The sequence below is a fragment of the Lepidochelys kempii genome, chromosome 3, assembly GCF_965140265.1.
Source record: "Lepidochelys kempii isolate rLepKem1 chromosome 3, rLepKem1.hap2, whole genome shotgun sequence".
Classification (NCBI taxonomy): domain Eukaryota; kingdom Metazoa; phylum Chordata; order Testudines; family Cheloniidae; genus Lepidochelys; species Lepidochelys kempii.
Window position 1 is genome coordinate 196,151,079 of NC_133258.1, and position 24,514 is coordinate 196,175,592.

The window sequence follows — 24,514 nt, forward strand, 5'->3', positions numbered from 1 at the left end:
GTGCCTTTGAAAAGTAACATTCTTTCTGTGTTCCACCAACTTTCAAGTTAACCTCCTGTCCCTTCATATATACTTGGCTGCCCAGCACCCCCAGATAACAACTATCTTCAACTTTCTCCTGAGCTAACAGTAATTCACTGACTCCAGCACAGTTACAGTTCCCATATCTTGAGTCCACATTCAGGCGGCTACCCCGCACCGCTGCTCATGCCACAATGTCTACACTGCTACTTTTAGCACACTAGCTCAAGCAGAACTAACACCCAGGCTGGGAGAGACAATCCCAGATGCAGTGTAGACTAGTCTTCCATGTTTTCCTATACTTTAAAATAACTCAAGGAAAAATCTTCTATAATTTTGCAGACCTTACCGTTAACAATGAATCAAGGCAGAGCCCTGCATATGGCATTCACTGCTAAATGAAGAAGCATTTCACAATGTCTGTTCTACGTCTATAAAAATATTTTAGGACAAATGTATTGAATTTAAAGAGTCAGCATATTTTCTAGGAGGTGATAGACTTTTGGCATGTAATGCTTTACCAGGGTTCACTCCTCGGTACAGAGTTGGCCCCTGAGCACAGGACCTCATACTCCTGTCCCCACACTTCCTGCTAAGCCCATGAGACAAGCTGGTGTAGCTGTCCTTAGTGCTAGTAACCATATCAGCATTACTAGATTTACCAGAGGCAACTAATACTGCTAAGGCTACAAGCACCACCATGAGAGGGCATCCCAGGAACCGAAATAAGCAGGTAACACATATATCTTTACTGTCCTCCTCTGCTGCAGTGCAGCCCTTCTTGGGGCATTGACAGTGGGAGGTACACTTTGGTTAACAGCTGTGGAGCACAGGGGCACAAGACAAATTGACTCAGAATCAGTCCACTCCAAAATACAGATGACACAAAAAGATATAAAACCAATATAAAAATACTCCAATCAGGGGTCAAAAAATTAATTTTGCAAACAGAAAATACCCTAACATCAGAAGATGGAGGATATTAAAATTAAAATGCCCTTATCATACTGAAGGCATGGCACATTAAAAACACAGGCTTAATTTGCTCAAGAAAATGGGCTGCTTACAGCTCTCCTGAAACTGGGTAGTAGAAAAGATGCAAGTTATACATTTAATTTTCAGCTTTAAAAGGAAGGTTATTTCTGAGCTGAAGTTGTGTGGAAAGTACTAGTTTGGAAAAGATCCTTCTAGAATATATTCTCCCATTCTCTCAAAGGCCCGTATTCTTGTGGTGGAGCAGCTGGCATAATCTCTCCTTACAGGGATTCATCCGACTAAAGTTTTACTGCCGTGGACTGAAAAAAGCATCAGGACACCAACAACAGAGGAGATTCCCAGGACTTGCAGTAAGTATAGATGCTCAGGCTGCTTATAACACCGTCCCCAATTTCTTCAGGTCTTAGTCAGCAACTCCTATGATTAAACCAGCCACAAAGAGCTTTCTGAACCCAGTGGTTTTACGATTACTCTTGGATGCATTTCAATGCTGATGAAAACTCAAACAGCATGTAGTATATGCAAAAAGTCCGCAGGAATAAAAATACCTTTAGTAATCGCACAGCCAGTTTCAAAATAGTACTCTGAAAAGACGTGCAGATGCTGGAGATAATAAGGCAGTTGTTTGAAGGGATGAAAAGTGATTTTAATCAAGAGAATGCAAAAAGCCATTAACAGATAAAGGAAGTACCATCATAGCGGATCTTTAAACTGTATATTGGTGAGCGAAAGAAAACCTATTCTTTGCACGAGAAGCATAAGAAGTGTTCCTTACGAGCTAAAGTAACTAATAATGGGAAACAGTCTACATATTCTTCAAACTATGGCTAATGAAAAACTAGACTCCTTGGCTTTGTGCAACTAGAAACTAAATGACAGAGAGAGGCAGGCCTCTTCGCTTTTTAGCATCCTTATAGAACAAAGTCCTGATGCAGAAACGAAAGAAAAAAAACATTTTATTTATGTTAACTTGCTTGACCCACAGACATTTGTTCCAAGTACTGTGTCCACTATGGGCTAAATTTGAAGAAGAGCTCAGTTCACATTAAGACACCAAAGCAAATGGCCAGATTTTTCAAAAGATTTCAGCTCACTTGGTGCAGAGCTCTTTTGAACATCTTGCCATAAGCATTGTAATGGCACTGTCGAGTGCAGAGCACATTTCAAAAATCCAGCCCCGCTTGTGGGTGTGAGCATTTGCAAAGCTAACCCTTAGCTCTTCTGAAAGTCAATTTTTCATAGCCCTTTTCAACTATTCAGGTTACCTACAGAAGTGGCCCGGACACTAATTCCATTTTTCCACAGTTACTAACCATCACCACCACAAACAGCCACACAACCAAGAACAAAAGAAAATAAACCATACATGGCTAACATGGCCAGAGTTATGGAGGTTGGGAGTGATGAGGCAGACTACAGTAATGACAAATAGAGGGGATGGTGTTACAGGACTAAGGCCCTTGCTGATACATTACAACTACACTGGCCACAGGTTAGCCCAGTGAACTCTCAGTTCGCTGGTGCAGTTCCTTATTTGAAAAGAACAGTAAGCTATTTTGACAGTTCTTTATTGTTTTAAAACTTCTCCTATGCATTTTGATAAACAAAGGGATTCAGAATTTACTTAATTAGCCATCACTCAAAATAAAGGAAGTTTATGATGTGAATTGAGTAGCAGTATACATTGCACTGTGAACTGTATTAACAAGCTGGATTCTCTAATTACTTATTTTAATATGGGTTTTTTAATGCTAAAGTCAGTGGGTATGCAAAGAAGTTTTCCCAGGCCAATTGTGTACATCACTGCCTTGCTATTTATCATGAAGTGGTTCCTTGTTTTTCAAAAGCAGGATCTGAGTGCTATAATTGTATAGGTGTCAGTAAATTACTATTAGCTCAGGAGCAAATTAAAGATAGGTGTTATTCAGGGGCACTGAGCAGCCAAGTTTATATGAAGAGACTGTAGGATAGCTTGAAATCTAATGGAATACAAAGTACAAGTTATTTTTCAAAGGCACCAATTTTTATACAGAAGGAAGAGAAATACTGAGTCCAGAGAAATGTTTTATTGGCTGCTTATATTAAGTCATTTTAAATACCTCACGCAGATTGAAAACAACATATTGGATGTGTATGCAGAATAAAACCATAATCGTGTTTATCCCCAAAATTATTAATATTCAGGGCCTTGCAGATCCCACAATTTAGTAGCTGTAGAATCCACCCCTTGCTATAGAGTTGTGCTCTGGAAAATAAGATTCTTTTGTTTGTTAAAGGAAAAGTCATGGTTGTGAAGAAAACTTCAACGTGTAAACAGAAATAGACTTCACGCGACTACAGGCAGCCTGAAACAGGTGTGTCTGTGAATGTCTTATTCAACGCAATGAGTTGTGAACCTGGAATCCTAAAGATGACAACAGAGACGTCAGTGATGTTGGATATATATTTCTGGTAATTTTAGCTTTGGCCCCAGTCCTGAACTCTCTGCAATGCCTCCCCAGGTGCCAACAGTCAACTGTCAAAACCTCCAGCTTCCCACCTGACTGTTAATAAACTTCTTTAATCATTGTTAATACAGAAGTGTCTTATGTTGAAGACTGAAAATGCTAGGAAAGCATAAAACAGGGGCTGCTGTATTCACCATATTAGTTATTTGCACATTTACTGAAAACCTCCATTTTTAAAAATGGAATGTGAACAGCTGCAGAATTTCTAATCTCCTACAGAGGGCCACAGAACATAGTCACAGATGGACAGGAACCCTTGATGCTGTTCCACAATTGCGCAATAGCCTGCTGGAATTCTACTCCATCATCATGGAGAGGAAGATGCACACAAACTGAGTCACTAGGTATCCAAAGCAGAAGACTTCACAGACTCTTAAGAGCAGACAGGGAGATGCTTTTACAAATAAATAAATAGAACAGAGTTCCTGAACAGAGAAAAGCACACTGGAGCACCCACCCATGGAGTCCAGGACAGCAGGTAAGAGCAGGTCGGCTCCCACACACCCAGCGCGTGCTGCAGTCTCCTTACTAGGCAGAAGGCATGGGCCGTATTCCCAGAGCCAAATGCGCTGGCGTAGGAGCATCAGTTTAATAATACTGCGTAGGGCCCCATATATCCTAAGGATGGCCCGGTCAATAAGACATCCTTTCTCTCCGCACTCAAAAGAGAGACTTATTGAAATAAAAACCGACCCCTTACAGTGGATTTGTCCCATTATATTGGGCTATAATCCACTGGTTTTTTTGTGCACAATTCTTTTTCCTATTTCTAGGACACTGACTCAAGTCAAGAAATTTCAGGAATGAATTCTGTTTCTCAGAGAAACACAGTAACACTTCATTACAGGCCCAATTCTGCAAAGACTTACTATTAGGCACAGTGCTTAATTTCTGTAAATTGCCTCACTGGTAACAGTAAACACAATGCCCAGCAGCAAGTCTTTGTGGGATTGGGGCACAAGCATGCAGTATTGCCAATCCCAAGCATTCAATAATCATGAATCAAGCCCACAAGAGTCAAGACATTTTTTTAAAAAAAAAATTCAATCACAAACTCATTTTTAAACAAGCTTTTAGGTTATTTTTATTTGCCTTCCACTGTCGTGGCCTCTGGATTCATATTTTCAAGCTTTTCCCTATAAACTCAAGGGCTTCTATTTACATTTTTTTTAAAAAAATTTTATATATCATCACTTCAGGAACTAGGCCTTGAAGAACTGCACCAAATATCACAACACATGCAAAAAAAAAAAGAGACAGAGAATGCACTGTGGAAATAAAGTAATCTAGCCATAACATTTTAGAACGGTAGAAGGAACAGCGCCAAGAAAATAACCTTAAAGTAAGCCTTTTGCATCTACCTAGCAAATCTATCTATAAAACATCCTAGAGATGTAGCGAGAAGCATTTCACACCCACCTCCGACTCCTCCCTCCCATATTTCTAAACTTCTTGGGGGGGGGGAGGGGGAATAGCATAAAAAAAAACAAAAAAACCCAACCAACAACAACCCACTAAACTCGATCAGAGGTTCCCTTCCCAGTAGTGCCCGGATGGCAATTCTGGGTAGCCATAAGGATGGTGGAGGGCAAGTAGAAAGATTGAACAGAAAGTGAGACAACGTAGAGGATAGAGTAGGGAATGAAAGATATAAGCATTAAGGAGCCAGTGACTGGAAAGGGGTTTGGCAGGAAGCAATCAGGGAGCCCAACAGCTACATGCTTGGGAGCAGGGACAAGAAAGAAAGGAGAACAGAGTTTCAGATGAGAAGGAGAAAGATTTTTAGAGCCCTGTGCAGATAAAAACTTTGTATCCACATCCAATCCACAAGTCGCAAAAATGGTCCACGGATGTAGATATAAAGCAGATATCTGCAGATTTGCAGGGCTCTACAGATTTTGATTTTGGGGGAAAGTGGGTAGCTCAGAGTGTGAGGGCTGAGAATTGATTTTGACTGTTGAGAAGGAATTCATTTTGATTTGTTGGAGAAGGGGGAAATTGATTTGTAAAAGCTGATTGTGGTTGTTGGTGGAGAACTAACTTTGATTTGAGAGTTGGTGAGGGTTAAAAACTGACTTTGATTTTGATTTTGGAGCTAGGGACAATTTTCAATATGGGAATCAGGGAAGCTGAATACAAATACAAAAAGAGGAGCAGAATTGATTTGAGAGAATAAAACCCTAACTTGTGAGGAGGGAGGGGGAGGGGGAGGGGGGGGCTGAGCTAAGCCTTTTCCCATGCAAGCAGTGGCTCAAAAGGGAAAAGTGGCTACACTAAAATGTAAAGACTTTAAGAACTCCAGCTGTAAAACTGCAAATTGACCTTGCCTTGCCACACAATTATCCTTACTGAACAATCACACCCATATGCTCATGAGACTCTCCCCTGTGGGCCCAATCCTGCAAGGCACTGAGCACCTTCCTTCTCTCGACATGATCAGGCTCGGAGCAATCTCTATTTCTGCAACAGCCAGTAAATTCTAGTTCTTTCCTTCAGCGCTCAGGAGTTTGTTGGAAAGCAGAGACCGGAAGGCAAACTGACTAGAGTGAACTGTGGAATCTCAAAAAGTCTGAAGAATCTCTCCCATGCTCATTAAATACCAAATCTTAAGTTCTTGCAGCATCCAGTTATGAAACTACCATGGAGGAGAAAAACAGATGAAAAATATTCAAGTATTGCTTCATTTCCAAGAGAGAAAGATATTTTTAAGATGTAGGGACTAGTCTAGAATACCTCTATTTGATCCAAAAAGACATTTGTCACAAGAAAATTAAGCCTTTAGTCAGTGCAGGCAGTTTGAAAAAGAAGTCAAATCACTTTAGAAATGTAAAAGGTTTAGCAAAAAAGCATAATAAAAGCAAAGAGTTTTATACAGAAGGAATAGGCACAAGGAGGTGAATTCAGAAGCCCACTAAATTGGCACCCCTTACGGACTGTGCTGTGACTAAGGTGGGTCAATGAGGGCATCCGCCCAGGGCACAGAAATGGGGCAATGCGCAGGATCAGTCCGAGCAATGTCAGCGCCATTTCCCCCCTCCCCCGCCCAAGCAGCATCAGGCACAGCAGTGTCAGCCAGATCCCAGGGTGCTCAGCGTTCCCCCCAGCCCTTCGCAGGCTCTCCCCAGTGCTAGACTGTGGCAGCGTGCTGAGTGCACTGGTTGGCTCCTATTGAGCATGCATACACAGACAGAGCATGCTCAGTAACATCTGCTGAAGGGGTCCAGAGGCAAAATTGGAGGTGGTGTGGGGGGGTTAAACTCATGGATGAGGCACTACCAGAGGGTGGCAGAAGGCAAAACCCTGGAACAGGGAGGGGCAGAGGGGGTAACAGTTACCCTGACAGGGTGAGACACCTGCAGTGTTTGCAAAAATAGGGTGGGGGCAGAGCGACTTTTTTATTTCCCCTCCCTCAGAACAGTCCCAGGGCTCTGTTTTTCAAGGCACAGGCATCCCAGTGCCTAGACATGGCAGCTCTTCTCGACCAGATATAACATACGGAGGTGCTGCAGGAGACTTGATTCCATGAAATATTTCACACACACACACAGTATCACACATTTTGAGTATTTAAAAGAATCCCTTATCAGTTTAATATGTCTGCATGAAGTCTCCTAGCAGTTCACAAATCTTTCTTATCTGCTGCTGTAATTCCCTGACCTGCACTCCCTTTGTTGTAATCCATTTTAAATATAGTTTTGCTCCTTCTATTTGTTTACTTTTGAAAATGTTATTTTTATTACTTTTAGCGCTTTGTCATTTACTTTTATCTCAGCTATCATTGTGCTATTTAGTTTAGATTTTAATAGCAAATATTCATTGAAAATATTTATAATCAAAGGGTTGCTAGTATTTTTAGTAATGACAGGTGTGTTTTAGCATTGCACTTCCTATGTTTTTACTGTGTTTTTTAATTTGGAATTTTTAATTCTACATTTTTTTCTTTTTATAGCACAATTTTATTCTGTAGGACCATGTGACTTCCAATCTAACTATTTCCTAGCCTGGTGTCAAAACTTCTTCATTTTCACTTGTTCCACCAATGGAGATTGCCTCTCTCACCATTACTTTGCCTCTCAATCCGCTCTTAGTACTTTTTCGCATATCACTGCTCGTGGGTAGAACAATATAGTCACTAAGGGCAGTATACTATCTCATATTAACAGGTTTCAGAGTAACAGCCGTGTTAGTCTGTATTCGCAAAAAGAAAAGGAGTACTTGTGGCACCTTAGAGACTAACCAATTTATTAGAGCATAAGCTTTCGTGAGCTACAGCTCACTTCATCAGATGCATATCGTGGAAACTGCAGCAGACTTTATATATACACAGAGAATATGAAACAATACCTCCTCCCACCCCACTGTCCTGCTGGTAATAGCTTAAAGTGATCATCAGAATTTCTAAAAATTCTAAAAAAATTTCTAAAAAAAGGCCCACCTGATGATCACTTTAGATAAGCTATTACCAGCAGGACAGTGGGGTGGGAGGAGGTATTGTTTCATATTCTCTGTGTATATATAAAGTCTGCTGCAGTTTCCACGATATGCATCTGATGAAGTGAGCTGTAGCTCACGAAAGCTTATGCTCTAATAAATTGGTTAGTCTCTAAGGTGCCACAAGTACTCCTTTTCTTTTTATCTCATATTAAATCCTTCTCAAAGGCAAAAATCTCTTGTAAGTTTTCCTGAACGCAAGAATGGCCGTACTGGGTCAGTAATGGTCCATCAAGCCCAGTATCCTGTCTTCCAATAGTGGTCAATGCCAGGTGCTTCAGAGGGAATGAACAGAACAGGCAGTCATTGAGTGATCCTGTCATCCACTCCCAGATTCTGGCGATCAGAGGCTAGGGATACGGACACCTAGAGCATGGGGTTTCATCACTGACCATCTTGGTTAATAGCCATTGATAGACCTGTCCTCTAGGAACTTACCTAATTCTTTTTCAAACCCAGTTATAGGTCCATGATTGCTTGACGACCATAAGAATTCACAAATCATAAGGTATACACCCCCAAGTCATGAAATTTTTTTTATTTTATTTTGAAAAGATCCGTGATATTGGTTCCTTTTATGTGTCTTTTTGTTCCTGAGCCATTAGGGTGCAGAAGGCCCAGATCCACAAAAGTAGGAGTCTAAACCCCTGAGTGAATCCTGGCCTCGCTTCAGACTTTTGCCGTTACCTCTCCCAAACAATTCATATATCCAAGGCCATATCTATACTACAAACTTATGTTAACTCAAGTTATGTCAGCATATTGTCACCGCAGCTGTATGTCACTGGTGTGCATGCCTACTTGACTCCTTGTGTCCGTGGCAAGTGTTCTCACCAAGAGTGCTTGTACTGATTCAGAGTGCGGTGCACTATGGGTATGTATTAACCACGTGTCACAATTTTCTGCCTCTCACCTTTGTCACCCTCTGGTCTAGGGGTAGCAAATTTGTGATGGATGGTTGATGCCCTATCACAATTTGCTACTCCTAGACCAGATGATGGGATAAGTGAGAGGGAGCAAATTGACAGGTGTACCTGGGCAGGCACACCCCATAGTTTGAAATACTCCACGCTAAATGGAAGGCAGAAATCTGGGGAGGCGTTTGACCCTGCAAGGTCCCCCTGCTTCACCTCGAAGTGGTACAAATACACTTGCTCACCCCAGGTGCTAAAATGCTTAGTTACAGCTCTGTGGTCACTTATTATTTCTTGTCATAATCTCAATGTTCTTAACAGTGAATGTGTTGCCTCTTGATATTAGAAGCATCTGATAAGAAACAATACATAAGGAGCTTAGCAACAGGTTTAAAATCAACTCTAAGATTCAGGCCTCTCTCAATAGAAGCTTATTTATTAAATATATTGTGGTAGAATCTTTGGGGCCTAGTTAGGACCCAAATTTGCTAGGCAGCGTATAAATGAGCAAAACAACAACAGTCCTTGCCACAGAGAGCTCACAGTCTAAGGGGATATCAGCAATTTCATTTCTTATACACTGTGGCCGACACGAGTGCATTTCCAGATGCTCAAAGCAATCACACATTTACAGAGGAGCTTCGTTTGTTGGATTCTTCCATTGAGACTGACTGAGCTAGACATGCAATCTAACAGAGTCACCAAATTACTCCCTCCACAGGTACTAAATACATTAATGTTTCAGATAAAGAACAAGTTTTGCTCTGGCAACCCAGATAGTGCAACCGATGGCTGTTCGGGGGGCCTGTATGAACATGAGTTTGGTGGTTTTCAGTCCAATTCCCACTGACTAGGTGTCCACACCATAAAAAGCACACCACCACCATTTGTACTAGATAGAAGCTGGGCCAAGGACTGAATGAACGGAGGATAAGCTATCCCCTCCCTACTATATGTACTTCATCCAGGTTAAGGCTGAAGTACATTAGCAAGGCTGCAAAGCCTGTACTTCCCCCACCTGTTTTAGGGTAAGCAGAGGATGTCAGAAGCCAGGGCTATCAAGCCAGCACCTTTTATATACACTAAACTCATGTGATTGATGTAAAAAGATCAAATTTTTGAGGTATCTAGAGTCACAAATCCACATTAAAGACCCAGACCATTTTTTTTTTTAAACGTAGGGAATCTAAATTAGTGACCTGATTTTCAGAGGTACTGAACGGCCATAACTCTTAAATGCTTCAGTGGGAATTTGCAATGCCATATTTGAGCTCAGAAAAAGCATGTTTGTTCAGTTAAACACCTGAAAATAAGATTTTACAATGAAGTGCTAACATCTTTAAATGTACCATCACAATTAATAAAGTGATCAATGATATCTCTGGAAGTAGCCATCTATAATCATTAATAGCAGCAAGCAGTAGAAACTACAGAGTCCAGGAAAAGCAAGACTGAAAATCCCTTCACTATGCTGGACATGTGCTGCTTACTGAGAAATAATCCAATTAAAGAGTAAAGCAGCAACACAAGAGTGTTTGTGACCTCCTACATAACCAGCATAGCTATCAGCTTGAGGAACAAGTGTATTCAGACCACCACATGAAAATTCAGATCAATACAAGAAAAACAAAAAACAAAAATGTACTCCAAAACAAAATGAAGGTATTAGAACTTTGCAAGAATACATCTAATGTTGCACTGTGCAACTGACCAATTACAAAACAATGAAATTCACAAGATAAATCCATTTTTTGATAAGTTAAAACAACAAAAGATTATTTCTTCTTATCTTCAAATTGTAAATAAGCATTCTTCCTGTTGAGTTCATAGGCAACTTTTCTCCCAGCCATATTTTGCTTTGGTTGTGTTTATGACTGCATTGTCATTTATTTTAAAATATGAATGGATCATTATTTTCTTACAGAACCACTGTATTGTTGGAGTGCCAATACATTAAAATAACACTTAGTGTTTACTACATTTCCCATCAAAAGGCACTTACAGCATGGACCTACAAGAATATAGTGTAGCTCTGTTGTTCCAATGACGCATCATATACACATTAGGCCTGACTTCAAAAAGAGGCAGGGCAGAGACGGTTAGTTTCTCATATTTTGTTGTCACTCACGCCAATTCTGCTCTTTACACCCAGCCATAAACTCAGATGCAAGCTTAAAAAAAGACAGCATTGCTCACCAGCACACACAAATTAGTGTCTATTTCAGAGGCAGCAAAAGCTGTACTTAAAATGTTATAAAATATTTTTATCATTCCTGTGTTTTATACAGAATTTCCATTTGTGGAAGAAACATTTAATTTTAACTCTCATGCTTATGGAACATTTTTGTCTTAAGACGGTTTCCTCTTTTTTAAAGAGTGTAGAGGAGTCAACAAATCAAGTGATTGTATAGGGTGGATTTGCTTTATTTGTTAAAAGACTCATCTCTGAAACATTTCACAACAGTGTGGTTATCCTGGTTACCAATATGGGCCTAGATCCTATAAACATTTACACCAGGGTAGTCAAATTTTTTTTTTTGTCAAAGTCCAAATTTCTTGATCAAGGTATAGTCAAGGTCTATATTCCAGAAAAACATTTTTCACACTGCAACAACAACAATGACAATAAGTAAATAAAAAGTTTTAGCAGTGCGTTCAAAAGCATCTGGCAGTCTGGATTTGGCCTGCAGCCTGCCTATTGACTGCCCCGATTTACATCTATGTGGAGTGTAAACCAGTGACACTACCCACATGAATTAAGTTATGTCAAACTGACTAGTTTAGCTTTATTGATCAAGCTAAATGCCATGTACAAAAGTAACAGAAGCACAAGCAGTAAAATAGGCTTGATACAGTAATTACTGGATCAGATTCTACAGCCTGTTCTATACAGGAGATCAAACTAGTTGATCATAGTGATTTCTTCTGGCCTTAAAAAACTATTCAAATCAATTAGATTTTCTAGATTGTAAAGATTATTAAAACTGAAATAGAGTTAATATCAAAAGTGCAGAGAACGCTTTTAAAAGTGATTATTAATTTGACAGTGCCCCTTTAAGATAGGGGTAATATGAGGATTCAAGTATGTTGGATTGATATTTCTAAAAATTTAACTGAGCAGAAGCAATTACTCATAACTACTAAAAGCAGCCAATGCTAGTGCCAAGCTGGCCAACAAGAAGAAAAGCCAAGTGATAGAAACTAAGTTTTAAGTTTGCTACAGATGATTTACCGTGATGTTTTGCAAGTTTCCAAGCATGCTCACTTCCCACTGACATTACAGAACTGAGTCAGTTATGAACATGAAAAATAATGCAAACTCTCCTGAACTACTAATATATAACTTCAGTTTTAGTATAATGTATTTTAATGTGATTTTTTTGTCTTTGCATAGTAAAACAAAAAACACCAAAAACAAAACCTAGATCCTGGTCCTCTATGCAAAACAAGACAAAAAAATCCCATCAGCTCTAGGATTCCACTTTGCATAAGGAGAGAGGTGGACTGGAACAGACCCATACAGTTAATTGCTTGCTGCAGTCTAGCCAGCTCTAAGTATGTTCCACTGGGCCATTACAGCATGAAATTCTTGTCTGACTAAGCAAATAACTCAAAATAATTCCCAAGGCTCTGTGTCCTCACTCTTCCCATTCAAAAGACGAAAGGGGAAAGAGAAGTCTTTAGACAAGAAAAGTCATATCTACCCAGAATAAAATAAGATACACTATTATTGGTCTTGAAAAATGTGTCAAATCTATCAATGTATCCCTTTGATGTTATAGTTGGCTTATCATACCCATCTCTGAGACCTGGGGTGACATTTGGAAAAGTTTCCTTTAAAAAACATGAACTTTGATTTTTAGCAGCCTTATATCTAATAAATGCACGGTCTAATACTGCTGCAACCACCTAAGATGATCAAATTAGAGTGCAATAATTAACCTCATAGGGGTGGAAAGCACTTGTTAAGAGAGAGATCTGCACCCCACCTAGCAGCTTCTGCACTAAAGGAGGGAAACCACACAGTGGAACAGGCAACGGCCATGCTCCAGTACCAGCAACTCACTTGACCACTTCAACAGTTGACACTTCTTACCATTTCTTGGTGCACTCAACCATCAGCTCCTGGTAAGAGGCCACAAACTGGAACTTGGATGCATGTTTCCCAACACGTTGCAGTCTCTTCCAAACTGAAGCCATGACGATGAGAAAATATCAGAGTCCAACACAGTTGCAGTTCTTGGATCTAGCAAAGCAGGTTTAACAGTGTATGTACCCAATGCTCAGGGTTCTACATAGAAATACACCAAAAATGATGCACAAGAAAGAGCTTGAGGTGATGTTTAGGCCTCATGTTCTCTCTCTCCTTTTCACAGGGTAAATCCCAGTCTAGGTGAATGGCACACTATTCGCTGGGAGCATCATGAGACATGACTGGGCGAATGAGTGATTGAAAAGAAGTTCCCTCATGGAGTCATCATTCCTTCTCATATGCTGGGTGATCTGCCGACTGCCAGACTGGAAAACAAAACAGAAAGGGGGAGAAACAGTGGTTAATGTGTTACATGCTATGATGTTGCAATTGTACAGAACCTTGTACCTTTCATCCATAGCAAACCACAACACACACCCCGTCCCCCCCCCAAATAATTAAATAAATAAATAAGAATAAAAATGCAGCAGCAATTTCAGGAATGCAAAGTCCATCTGGAAACAAATCAACATGTTCTTTTATCAGCACCATCAACAACAAAAAAGCACAGGTCAGGGCCATCCTAAAGCCTTACCAAGCATCTCCTGGAAGCAGTGCAGAAAGCAGCTGAGGTGCTGCCAATATGCACCCACAGGGAGGGACAGACGGGAAGCAAAGACAAGTTCTTTGTCTTCCAGCTGATGACAAAAGGTGTAACAGTTGTTTCCTCCCCCCACTCCTCTCCCCAGGGGAGTGTGTGCATACACTGTATGCAAGAGGGTGTTGATGCTGTAAATGTTCATGCTAAGGGAAAGAGGAGACAAGGATATTTCCTGAGCTGGGGCTCCCTAGGATCCCCATCTCCCTCACCGCACTGAAACGCTTCTCCCTCCTGCCTAGAGAAACAAGTCTGCTGCAGTTTCCACGGTAAACATCTGATGAAGTGAGCTGTAGCTCACGAAAGCTCATGCTCAAATAAATTGGTTAGTCTCTAAGGTGCCACAAGTCCTCCTTTTCTTTTTAAGAAACAGAGAAACATGCATCATCTCTAGGGAAAGGGCAGAGGCATGCAAGGGGTGGCTAAATCCCCTCCTCCTGGGCAGGGGAGCTGCTAGGCGTGAGGGGTGAAATCTCTGGCCTGTAAAAGGCGGAAAGGCTGATGCCCCCGGTGGGAGACGGGAGGGGATGAAGGGGGGGAGATGGGATGGGATGAAATATGCAGGGGGCTGGTGGGGAGATGGGATGAAACGGCGGGGCGGGGGGAAGCCCGGGGGCGGGGGGGGAAGCCCGGGGGCGGGGAGGCAGCTCTCCATGCTGAGCGCGGTCCCCCTTGCCTCCCCAGCCGTGTGTCACCGCTGCTGATGAGCTGCTAGCGCCGGCCCCCGGCAAAGCAGCGGGCCCAGCGGAGGCAGGACCGGAGCCCGGGATGAAGCTGCCTGGGGCCGGCAGCCAGGGCTGGAGGGGGCAGGACCCAGCGGGATCCCGGGTAACCCAGGCGGCAGGAGCAGCCGGGGGCCCAGCCCCCCCTCTACCTACCTTCCCGCGGCTCCTCGCAGGGCTAATCCCGGCCGGGCTGGAGCGGGCACCACGCACCGCGCGGGGCTAGCGCCGCTGCCCCTTACCGCCGCCGCACCGGGGGCCGGTCCATCCCTCCGGGGGCCACCTGGCACAGCGGGGCACAAGCCGCTCCAGGCGCCCCTGCCCCCCAAGGAAAGGTCCAGGGCTCCCCGCAACCACTCACTCCACAGCCATCACCCTCCGCCTGGAGAACCGCACCGCTCACACTAACTCGCCTCCCCTCCACCACCACCCAACCTCACTGCTCTGGGGACACCATTGGCAGAGGCGTGAGCCTGCCCAACAGCGCGAAAGTTAATTGGCTGAGGACCGACGTCGATCATTCAGTGGGCAGAGACGAGGACCTCGCACAGGGAGGCAGGGATCCTGTCTCGCACTCTGATTGGCTGCTGTGCTGGAGGGCGGGGTTGTTTTTATTGCGGAGCCTGGCGACTGGTGAGTGATGGTGTCAACGAGCGAACGCTATCAAGCCATTGGTTGGTGTCTCCCAGGTGTCGAGTGGATTCAGGGAGGGAGGCGGCGTGTGGGGAGTTCTCTCTCTGGGGGAGGGGGAAGTGATGCGAGTGAGCGAGCGAGGCTCCTCGTCTGGGGTGAGGGGCGAGACGGAGCTTCCCTCACAGACAGACCTGTCCGCATCTCGCTCACTGGCGGGGGGGGGAGATTCCCTCACACAGACCCCACCCCGGGCCCCCCTCTCTCACTGGGGGGACCCACCCCCTCACGGACCCCGCCCCGGGCCCCCCTCTCTCACTGGGGGGACCCACCCCCGCACGGACCCCGCCCCGGGCCCCCCTCTCTCACTGGGGGGACCCTCCCCCTCACGGACCCCGCCCCGGGCCCCCCTCTCTCACTGGGGAGGGACCCTCCCCCTCACGGACCCCGCCCCGGGCCCCCCTCTCTCACTGGGGGGACCCTCCCCCTCACGGACCCCGCCCCGGGCCCCCCTCTCTCACTGGGGGGACACTCCCCCTCACGGACCCCGCCCCGGGCCCCCCTCTCTCACTGGGGGGGGACCCTCCCCCTCACGGACCCCGCCCCGGGCCCCCCCACTCCCTCACACGGACCCGGGGACCCCATCACTGGGGGGGGGGGGGTTCGGCCTCTCTCCCTCACGGGGGCGGGGAAACTCCATTCCCGACTGCGGGGGACACTCCCTGAGACGGACCTTGCCCTGCCCCCCCTTCACTGGGAAGAGAAAGCTCCCTCACACGGACCCTTCCTCTCCCCCCCCCCACACACCCACACTCGGGGGTTAGGCTCCATCATGCAAACGCTGGGCAGAATTTAAAATTAATGCTTCCTACCACTTGACAGCAGGGATGCCAGACAGTTACAGCACTTATTTGGAGCCCTTGTGGTTTGCAAGGTACCATCTTTGAAAGCAGTCGCTAGCGGGATGCAGTAGCTGTGCTTTCCTTTGGTGCTGCCTACTGAAGGGCTTGCCTGCTTACACTGGTTTATTCCTGCAATCGCTTCAGCTTGTGTGGAATGAAGCTCAAGTGATTTAAGTGAGGGTTAAACCAGTTTAAGCGCATCTCCAGTAGGGGCTTGCACTGGGTTTAATTGGATTGATTTAAAAGCAGGGTAGGTAAACTAGGATGCAGGATTGAATATAGCAAGTCCAGCACCTCAGGCCAGTTTAATTTTCACGCTGTCAGTTTGGTTGACTTTCCTGATTTTATTGCAAGTCTTGTGATGCTTGAACTCATGATTTTTGGAGGCCTGACTCATCATTTTTTAAATGTTGGGGGTTGGTAATACTGCAGGGTTCCATCAAGTTTCAAAACATTAGCTCACCATCTCTGCAAGAATCATATGCAATGGAAAACTTAGGGTGACTTTATGTTTTATGAGAGTCTGTTCACAGAAAAGTTGGATTCAAGTCCTGAATTGTTTCAATGCACTGCCCAGTGTAAATTGCATTACTAGCTATAGTCAAGGCTCTAAGTGCTCTGTATCAAGCTTGACCTAAATTCTGCAGCCAGTTCTCCTACTTTCTAAAATGCTCTGGTGCAAATGACGAAATTCACTATACATTTCAGATAGGTTAAAAAATGGAAACATTTGATAAATAGGAAAATGAATAATCAGCACAATATATCTTCTGTTATTTAACATTAAATTCAGTTAATTTTATGTTGTCTCCAAACATTTACTTTTCAGTGTGCTGCACAATTTTATATAGAAAACATATCTACACTGTATGAAACTCTATAGCAGCACGTCCTAAACCTACTAGTCAACCACCTATGTAGCCAGGCCAGATATTGAATAGATATGCAGGGAGATGGGAGGAGCCCCCACAACTCAAGTCCTGAAACAGCTACAGAGTTGCTCCATGGAAGCTGTTGAATCCTTTTATGGCTGCACTAGTCTTTGCAGGCTCTTCTTATTGCATCCACTAACTTTCAGGGTGGAATTCTACAGGAATCTATGTAACTAGTAAATCTTCCTGTCCTGACCCCACTCCTCTACCCATGACTCTCCTTGACCTTTTCCTGTGTACAGTTGCACTATAGGGAGTCCCCACAATCACCAGCTGGACTGACAAGAGATCATCTGTGCCCATGGAAGTAGCAGTAGGATTTCCTAGATAAGGAGTTTTGGGGGCGGAGAATGACTTTGATATAAGAGGAGCCAATTATAGAGAAAGTACATTTGATGGTGAGTATTGGATTGTTAATTTTATTTTTATTGCTGACCTCCCTGACTTCCACTTACATACCAGTACAGTATTCTCCATTCCTTTCCTCCTCACTCTCCTCTCTTTTTTTTCCCAGGCAGGGCTTATAATTTATGAGAATCCAAGCTGCCCAATGGTGTGATTTGGCACTGAGTGTCTTCCCCATATTGCCCCATCCTGGAAAGAGGATCTTCATTGGCAATTAGTTTCCTTAGCATAGCGTACCATTGCTGGCGTGTGGATATTGGATCAGCCCAGGAATTGCTGATATCACGGGACCCCCATAAATGCAGTTTCGAGTAGTCCTTTGTGCTGATTTGATGCTAAAGCTGCCCCCACTCTGTACATTAGGAAAAGCAGATTTACTAGACCTTAAATTTATCTTCTTAAAGTTACACAGGGTCCAGCTAATTCCTAATGTGTAGCTTTGGCCAATATTTTTCTCTCCAGACTCACACAGGCCATCTCTCTCCCGTGGAATAAATGCAATGGATCCAATGGTTGTTCAGCACTTGTGTTTCAAGCATCATTATTTATTAACATTTTCCATTTCCTCATTGCTTTTAGGTTCATATTTCACCAAGCCCACAGAAGTTAAAAGCACATGCATATTAGTCTCCTTTTCTCTGCTCAGTGTGGAGAGTTTTAACACACAGAAATAGGTATTTCTTACAAATTATTTATTTAATTTCAATGTGTTGATTTGAGACTGACAACTTTATAACCTGTGAATGTTTGGAAAATGAAAAAAACCAAAAGTGATCTATTTGGAAGGCTGGGAGCAGCTATTATTAACTACGCAAATAGGGGCCTATATCTTAGCTGCAACTGAGGCGCATGCAGAGCAAGTCAGGAGCTGGGAGTTGGCAAAAGTGGCTTTAAGCCACCTTTGTGCTCCCAGAATCCGAGGACAGCTCTGTATTGGCCCTATCCCCAGACATAAATTAGGGCAGCCAGGGTCCATGGCTGCAGTATCCCCATGTCCTTTTCCCCTAGGCTCACCCCTACATCGGCCGCAGAGGAAGGGATCATGTGGGATCCCTAATGTCAGAAGATCTCTGGTGATGTAGTTGACTATACTGAGAAGATCCTATTATGGCTAACCATGCCAACTTTTTGTGCTGCTTTGTTCCAGTGGTGAAGTATGAAGCACAGCTCTGAATCTGACCCAAAAATCTAAATAAATAGTCACATTTTAATTTAAATGTTACTTATTCATATTGGGTTATGTTATCAGCTTTATCATGGACATAAGAGCAAAACTAGTTACCCAAACTGTCCAATCCTCACTTTTAAGGTCAGTAGCTGAATTCATAACTCACATTACCCCAAACAGGCTTTCTGATAATAAACAAAATGATAGGTCACCTTCACAATATCAAATTTTCTCCTCTGCAATGGGTCCCTTTATTGTTTTTCTATGGCCCAGCAGTAATTTAATGAAAAACAGTAACAGAAAATAAAATATCCACATGATTAATAGGAACTTTAAAAAAAAATATTCAAGAACATATGAATATGTATGCCACTGCATGTTCTAGTTAAACTATATTCCTGTCAAAATTACTGCCTTTCGTAAGGAAGGTAAAGTTCAGGAAGGTACATTTGTATGTGTGTTTTGGCTATGCCCTCAGCTACAAACATTTGGAACTGTTACATATATTAAGTACAATTCTGAGAATTGTTCTAAATCAGGGAGGAGCTTACAGGGACAGACTCTGGACATTTCCAGACCTTTGGGACTCCTTCCCATAAGCAACCAGTACCAGTTGCAGTCAAGGACACAAAAAGGCAGGGACTTCCAGCCTTCCCCAGCTGGCCAGACCCAGTGGGAACTGCCCAGGGCACCAGATCCAGCAGCCTTCCCAACCTGTATCCACATTTTATAGTTCTCTGGACTTTGACTCCTGCTTCTTGTTGGAAGAAGAAGAGTTGGTTTCCCTATAGGTCACAAGTCTAATACATTTCTCCTGTCCAAACAGAAAGGTTAGTTACTCTGCTCCTCTCTTATTCCCTATTATGCTTTCAAGCTACCCATCCTTTCTCTTGTCTGTCAACTCCTCTTCATCAGAATAACTAAAGATAGGTTGTTCACCAACAAAGAAATGATGACCTTTGCTAAAAATACCTATAATAATAAATCTGTTTCACCATTCCTCTGTATATGAATCTGTATGAATGTCACTAAATACATTAAATTTATAAAAATTATTATATGTGAGTTTGTACATTTTTATGAGGATGTATAATGTAGGTGAATGATATATACTGTGTCTGTCACTCTTACATGTCAGACATTTTCATATTCCTACTTCTCACCAGAGGCCCAATCTTGCACAATAGAAGTCAATGAAAGACTTTGCATTAACTTCAGCGGGTATTGGATGACTTCCCAGATGCCTGTTCCCTCACAAAAATCCCCTTGCACCAACTGATCAGTGCTACATATTTGGTATTGTTTTATCTCTTCTTAAATATGCTTTCATATAATACAATTGAATTAATGAAACAACATCCTCATTACTCTTAATGGGTATCCAAATCATTATATTAACTATTTTACTACTACTGCTAGAGGTGGGGTGTGTTTATATCGTGTCAGCACATGTAATAGTATACACCAGGATCTGCCAGACTGGACAAGTTTATTTCATGGGCATCCTGGTGTAGGAGGAGGTTATGATGGGATTCCCAGGGTGCAGCCTGAGCCTGTGGGACCGCTGTGCCCCCTTAACTCTCCAGCCTGGGCTGTCTCACACAATGCTTTGCTAGTGACAAGCAGCAAACCCCTCCAGGCGCTGTTATCACTCAGCACAACCGCATGTGGAGCCCCACAGCCAGCTAGATTGCATGAATGCTCCCAAAGCCACTCATGAATCACACAGAGAAAGACATCAGCCAAATCCCCCCAGCTCTCAGCCTTGTACCTCAGGAATATACCGTCTTGCAAGCAGTGCAAGTTTATAAATTGGTTCAGCACTTCATCAATGGAAAGTGGATGTACACCAGCCTTTGTAAACCTGAGCAGATTTACCTAACACTTCAGGCAAACTCACTGGTAAAGATAAACAGTAAAACCAATTTATTAACTACAAAAGATAGATGTAAAGTGATTGGCAAAAAGTCAGAGTGATTACCAAAAGAAAAGAAAATATAAGCACACAGGCTAAACTCTCAACCCGATTAGACTGGACAACATCGAGATTAAACAGGTTTTTTTTTCTCACCCCACTGGATATTGCAGTTCAAGTACACAGGTTTCACCCTTGAAACCTGGGCCAGTCCCCTCTGTTGGAGTCTTCAGTCCTCTGAGTGTCTTTGTTGCGTGCAACGTAGGTGGAGGAAAGAGAAAGGCGATGCATGGGACCACTGTGTTCGGTTTTATACCCTTAGTCCATGTGCTTGCAGAACACAAGTCCAGGCATGTCTGGTGGGCATTGCTGAGTCACCATGCAAGGCTGAGCAATTCCCCTGCTGTGGCCTTGTGCAAGTGAGTTATTGCATTGTAGCTCCTTTGCTGGACAACGGCTGGTGATGTCTGTTCAGCACCCACCCGAGCGTTGGTTACCTCCCTTGTCATAGTCTCTGGAGCGTTAGTATCTGGGCACTTCCCAAACCCACAGCATATTTTAGTGAAAACCATACAACGCAATTTTTAGAATTTTATATGCATTAATGATACACATATTTAGACCAAACAACGGGTTTCAGCAGATCATAACCTTTCCCACAAGACCTCACATGGCATGCTTTATATGAAATATCACAATTATATACAAATGATGAATATGGGGGTTAGAGGGCGCTCCCCCGAGGTATAGAGAGTCAGAGGTCATGTAGTCCAGTTAGATACATCCTACCTCTGTAGCCAGTGTTTCTACCCTGTATCAACTCTTCATGCCAGATCCCAGCCAAAGGAGCTGGGCTGCGCTCTTAACAGATTATCTGTGGGAGGAAGAGTTCCCCCGTTCAGGCTGCAGAGCCATTCTCCTCACTTTACTGACAGAAGTATCCCTCCATGCCTCTTGCACCAACCCACCAGAAACAGAGGACTGCACAGGATTTGCACAACATTGGAGAGACTTGTCCAGCTCTCATGTTTCCGAAGGGCCTAACAAGCCTAATATTGCCAACCCCAAATGATCAAAAATCATGAGTCAGGCTCACCAAAAATCACGAGATTGTCTTTAAAAATCATGAGATTATGTAAAAATAATAGATTTGGTGTTCTTTTTATTCACTTTCTGCTCTTTAAGTCTTTAGGGTGCACTAGGGTCACATTTTGAAGCTTTCTCCACAGCCACAGGGGCTAGAAACCTATTTTTTCTCTAAGAATGAAGGCTGAAATCATAACATATCCACTTGACTCAATGAGACTCATGACAAAACAATGAGAGTTGGTAACACTGCAAGCCTCTCTCCCATCTACATGCTGCTGTGAGGGCATACCACCACACAAAGTGTCCCACCTCTCCCTCTCTACACAGCAGAATCATTTAAATCCTGCTGCCAGGGGATCATCTGTAGAGACAAGAGCAAGATTTGCCCCATATACCCTTTTTAGAGCAAATTTGAGTTAAAACTTCTCTATCTACCTTTGCTTATCCTTTCCACGATACATAACTAAATATGTATATAATAATAGACATATAACTTATAAGTAAATAAATTCCTCCTGAACTGCTTTAAGACATGGGCTCTCTGTATTTGGCCCAGATGAAGGCCACATTGGCAGTTTTACCAAGAGCCTCAGGGACATGACTCATACATGTGAAATTGAGCCGATTTAATATGCAATTGCCGCCTATGGAGATTAGGAAAAGGTACTGAACGCTGGAACCTATAGAGTCTAGACTATAGGCAGCACTTCTGTATTCTGGAGCAGAGTTGCAAGCTGCATTATTGAACCCCATAAGAAGGCCACCTCGTCTCCATGTCTGGCCTTTTCTTAGCTGATTTTATACTCTCTTGTTCACTTTCTTGATCTTTAGCCTGTCAAACTGAAATAGGTATGTGCCATTCACCTTCTGACACCACTGAGAATTATGTATACCTCTGTAATGGCCCCTGTAAATTTTTTTTTTCTAAAGAAAACAAACCTGGAGTTCCTATATACTTTGCATAGATAATAAATCTTGCTTATTGTCTTCTGTACATTTTCAATTCTTCAGTACCCTTCCTGTGTGATCTTACCAGCTTTTTGTGCAGTGTTATTATGATCTCATAATATATCCTGTAGAATTAATGAAGTTAACTTTGCCCTTTTCCCCCCCTAAATTGTTACCAAGTAGCCCAAGTGCTAATGTAATTTAGGCTGCCCTTCAGGAATAATGATCTTTATATGATATCATCAGGAGCATCTCACTTTTTTCTCATTGATTTAATACTTTTTTTTAACAGTTCCTTTAAGTTTCCAATATGGTCTCTCTTATTTGTAAAAAGAAAAGCAGTACTTGTGGCACCTTAGAGACTAACAAATTTATTTGAGCAAAAGCTTTCGTGAGCATCCGACAAAGTGAGCTGTAGCTCACAAAAGCTTATGCTCAAATAAATTTGTTAGTCTCTAAGGTGCCACAAGTCCTTCTTTTCTTTTTGCGAATACAGACTAACATGGCTGCTGCTCTGAAACCTGTCTCTTATTTGTAACATACTACTATTTTTATGACAGGTTTCAGAGTAACAGCCATGTTAGTCTGTATTCGCAAAAAGAAAAGGAGGACTTGTGGCACCTTAGAGACTAACCAATTTATTTGAGCATGAGCTTTCGTGAGCTACAGCTCACTTCATCGGATGCATACTGTGGAAACTGCAGAGGACATTATACACACAGAGATCATGAAACAATACCTCCTCCCACCCCACTGTCCTGCTGGTAATAGCTTATCTAAAGTGATCATCAAGTTGGGCCATTTCCAGCACAAATCCAGGTTTTCTCACCTTCCACCCCCCTACACACAAACTCACTCTCCTGCTGGTAATAGCCCATCCAAAGTGACAACTCTCTTCACAATGTGCATGATAATCAAGGGGGGCCATTTCCTGCACAAATCCAGGTTCTCTCACCCCCTCACTCCCCTCCAAAAACCACACACACAAACTCACTCTCCTGCTGGTAAAAGCTCATCCAAAGTGACCACTCTCCCTACAATGTGCATGGTAATCAAGGTGGGCCATGTCCAGCACAAATCCAGGCGCTCTCTCACCCCCTTTCCCCTCCCCCTCCCCCCGGGGACACACACACACACACACAAACTCACTCTCCTGCTGGTAAAAGCTCATCCAAAGTGACCACTCTCCCTACAATGTGCATGGTAATCAAGGTGGGCCATGTCCAGCACAAATCCAGGCGCTCTCTCACCCCCTTTCCCCTCCCCCTCCCCCCGGGGACACACACACACAGACACAAACTCACTCTCCTGCTGGTAATAGCTCATTCAAACTGACCACTCTCCAAGTTTAAATCCAAGTTTAACCAGAACGTCTGGGGGGGAGGGGGTAGGAAAAAACAAGGGGAAATAGGCTACCTTGCATAATGACTTAGCCACTCCCAGTCTCTATTTAAGCCTAAATTAATAGTGTCCAATTTGCAAATGAATTCCAATTCAGCAGTTTCTCGCTGGAGTCTGGATTTGAAGTTTTTTTGTTTTAAGATAGCGACCTTCATGTCTGTGATTGCGTGACCAGAGAGATTGAAGTGTTCTCCGACTGGTTTATGAATGTTATAATTCTTGACATCTGATTTGTGTCCATTTATTCTTTTATGTAGAGACTGTCCAGTTTGACCAATGTACATGGCAGAGGGGCATTGCTGGCACATGATGGCATATATCACATTGGTGGATGTGCAGGTGAACGAGCCTCTGATAGTGTGGCTGATGTTATTAGGCCCTGTGATGGTGTCCCCTGAATAGATATGTGGGCACAGTTGGCAACGGGCTTTGTTGCAAGGATAAGTTCCTGGGTTAGTGGTTCTGTTGTGTGGTATGTGGTTGTTGGTGAGTATTTGCTTCAGGTTGCGGGGCTGTCTGTAGGCAAGGACTGCCCTGTCTCCCAAGATTTGTGAGAGTGTTGGGTCATCCTTCAGGATAGGTTGTAGATCCTTAATAATGCGTTGGAGGGGTTTTAGTTGGGG

The 24,514-nt window shown here is 43.2% G+C and overlaps 1 protein-coding gene across 6 annotated transcripts in view; it reads right to left on the bottom strand.

Annotated features, from left to right (window-relative positions):
• Positions 1-14,980, bottom strand: part of EHBP1 (EH domain binding protein 1) — a 321,365-nt gene extending 306,385 nt beyond the window's left edge. For 5 of the 6 annotated variants that reach the window (XM_073339541.1, XM_073339540.1, XM_073339537.1 and 2 more), the window contains exons 1-2: positions 14,658-14,979; positions 13,026-13,447 (exon numbers count right to left, since the gene is read on the bottom strand). In XM_073339541.1, the coding sequence (XP_073195642.1) occupies positions 13,026-13,129 (104 nt within the window). In that variant the 5' untranslated portion in view covers positions 13,130-13,447; positions 14,658-14,979. Of the gene's footprint in view, positions 1-13,025; positions 13,448-14,657 lie in introns of all 6 variants that reach the window. The other variant, XM_073339536.1, reaches the window with a different exon arrangement.
• Positions 14,981-24,514: the final 9,534 nt, after the last annotated feature.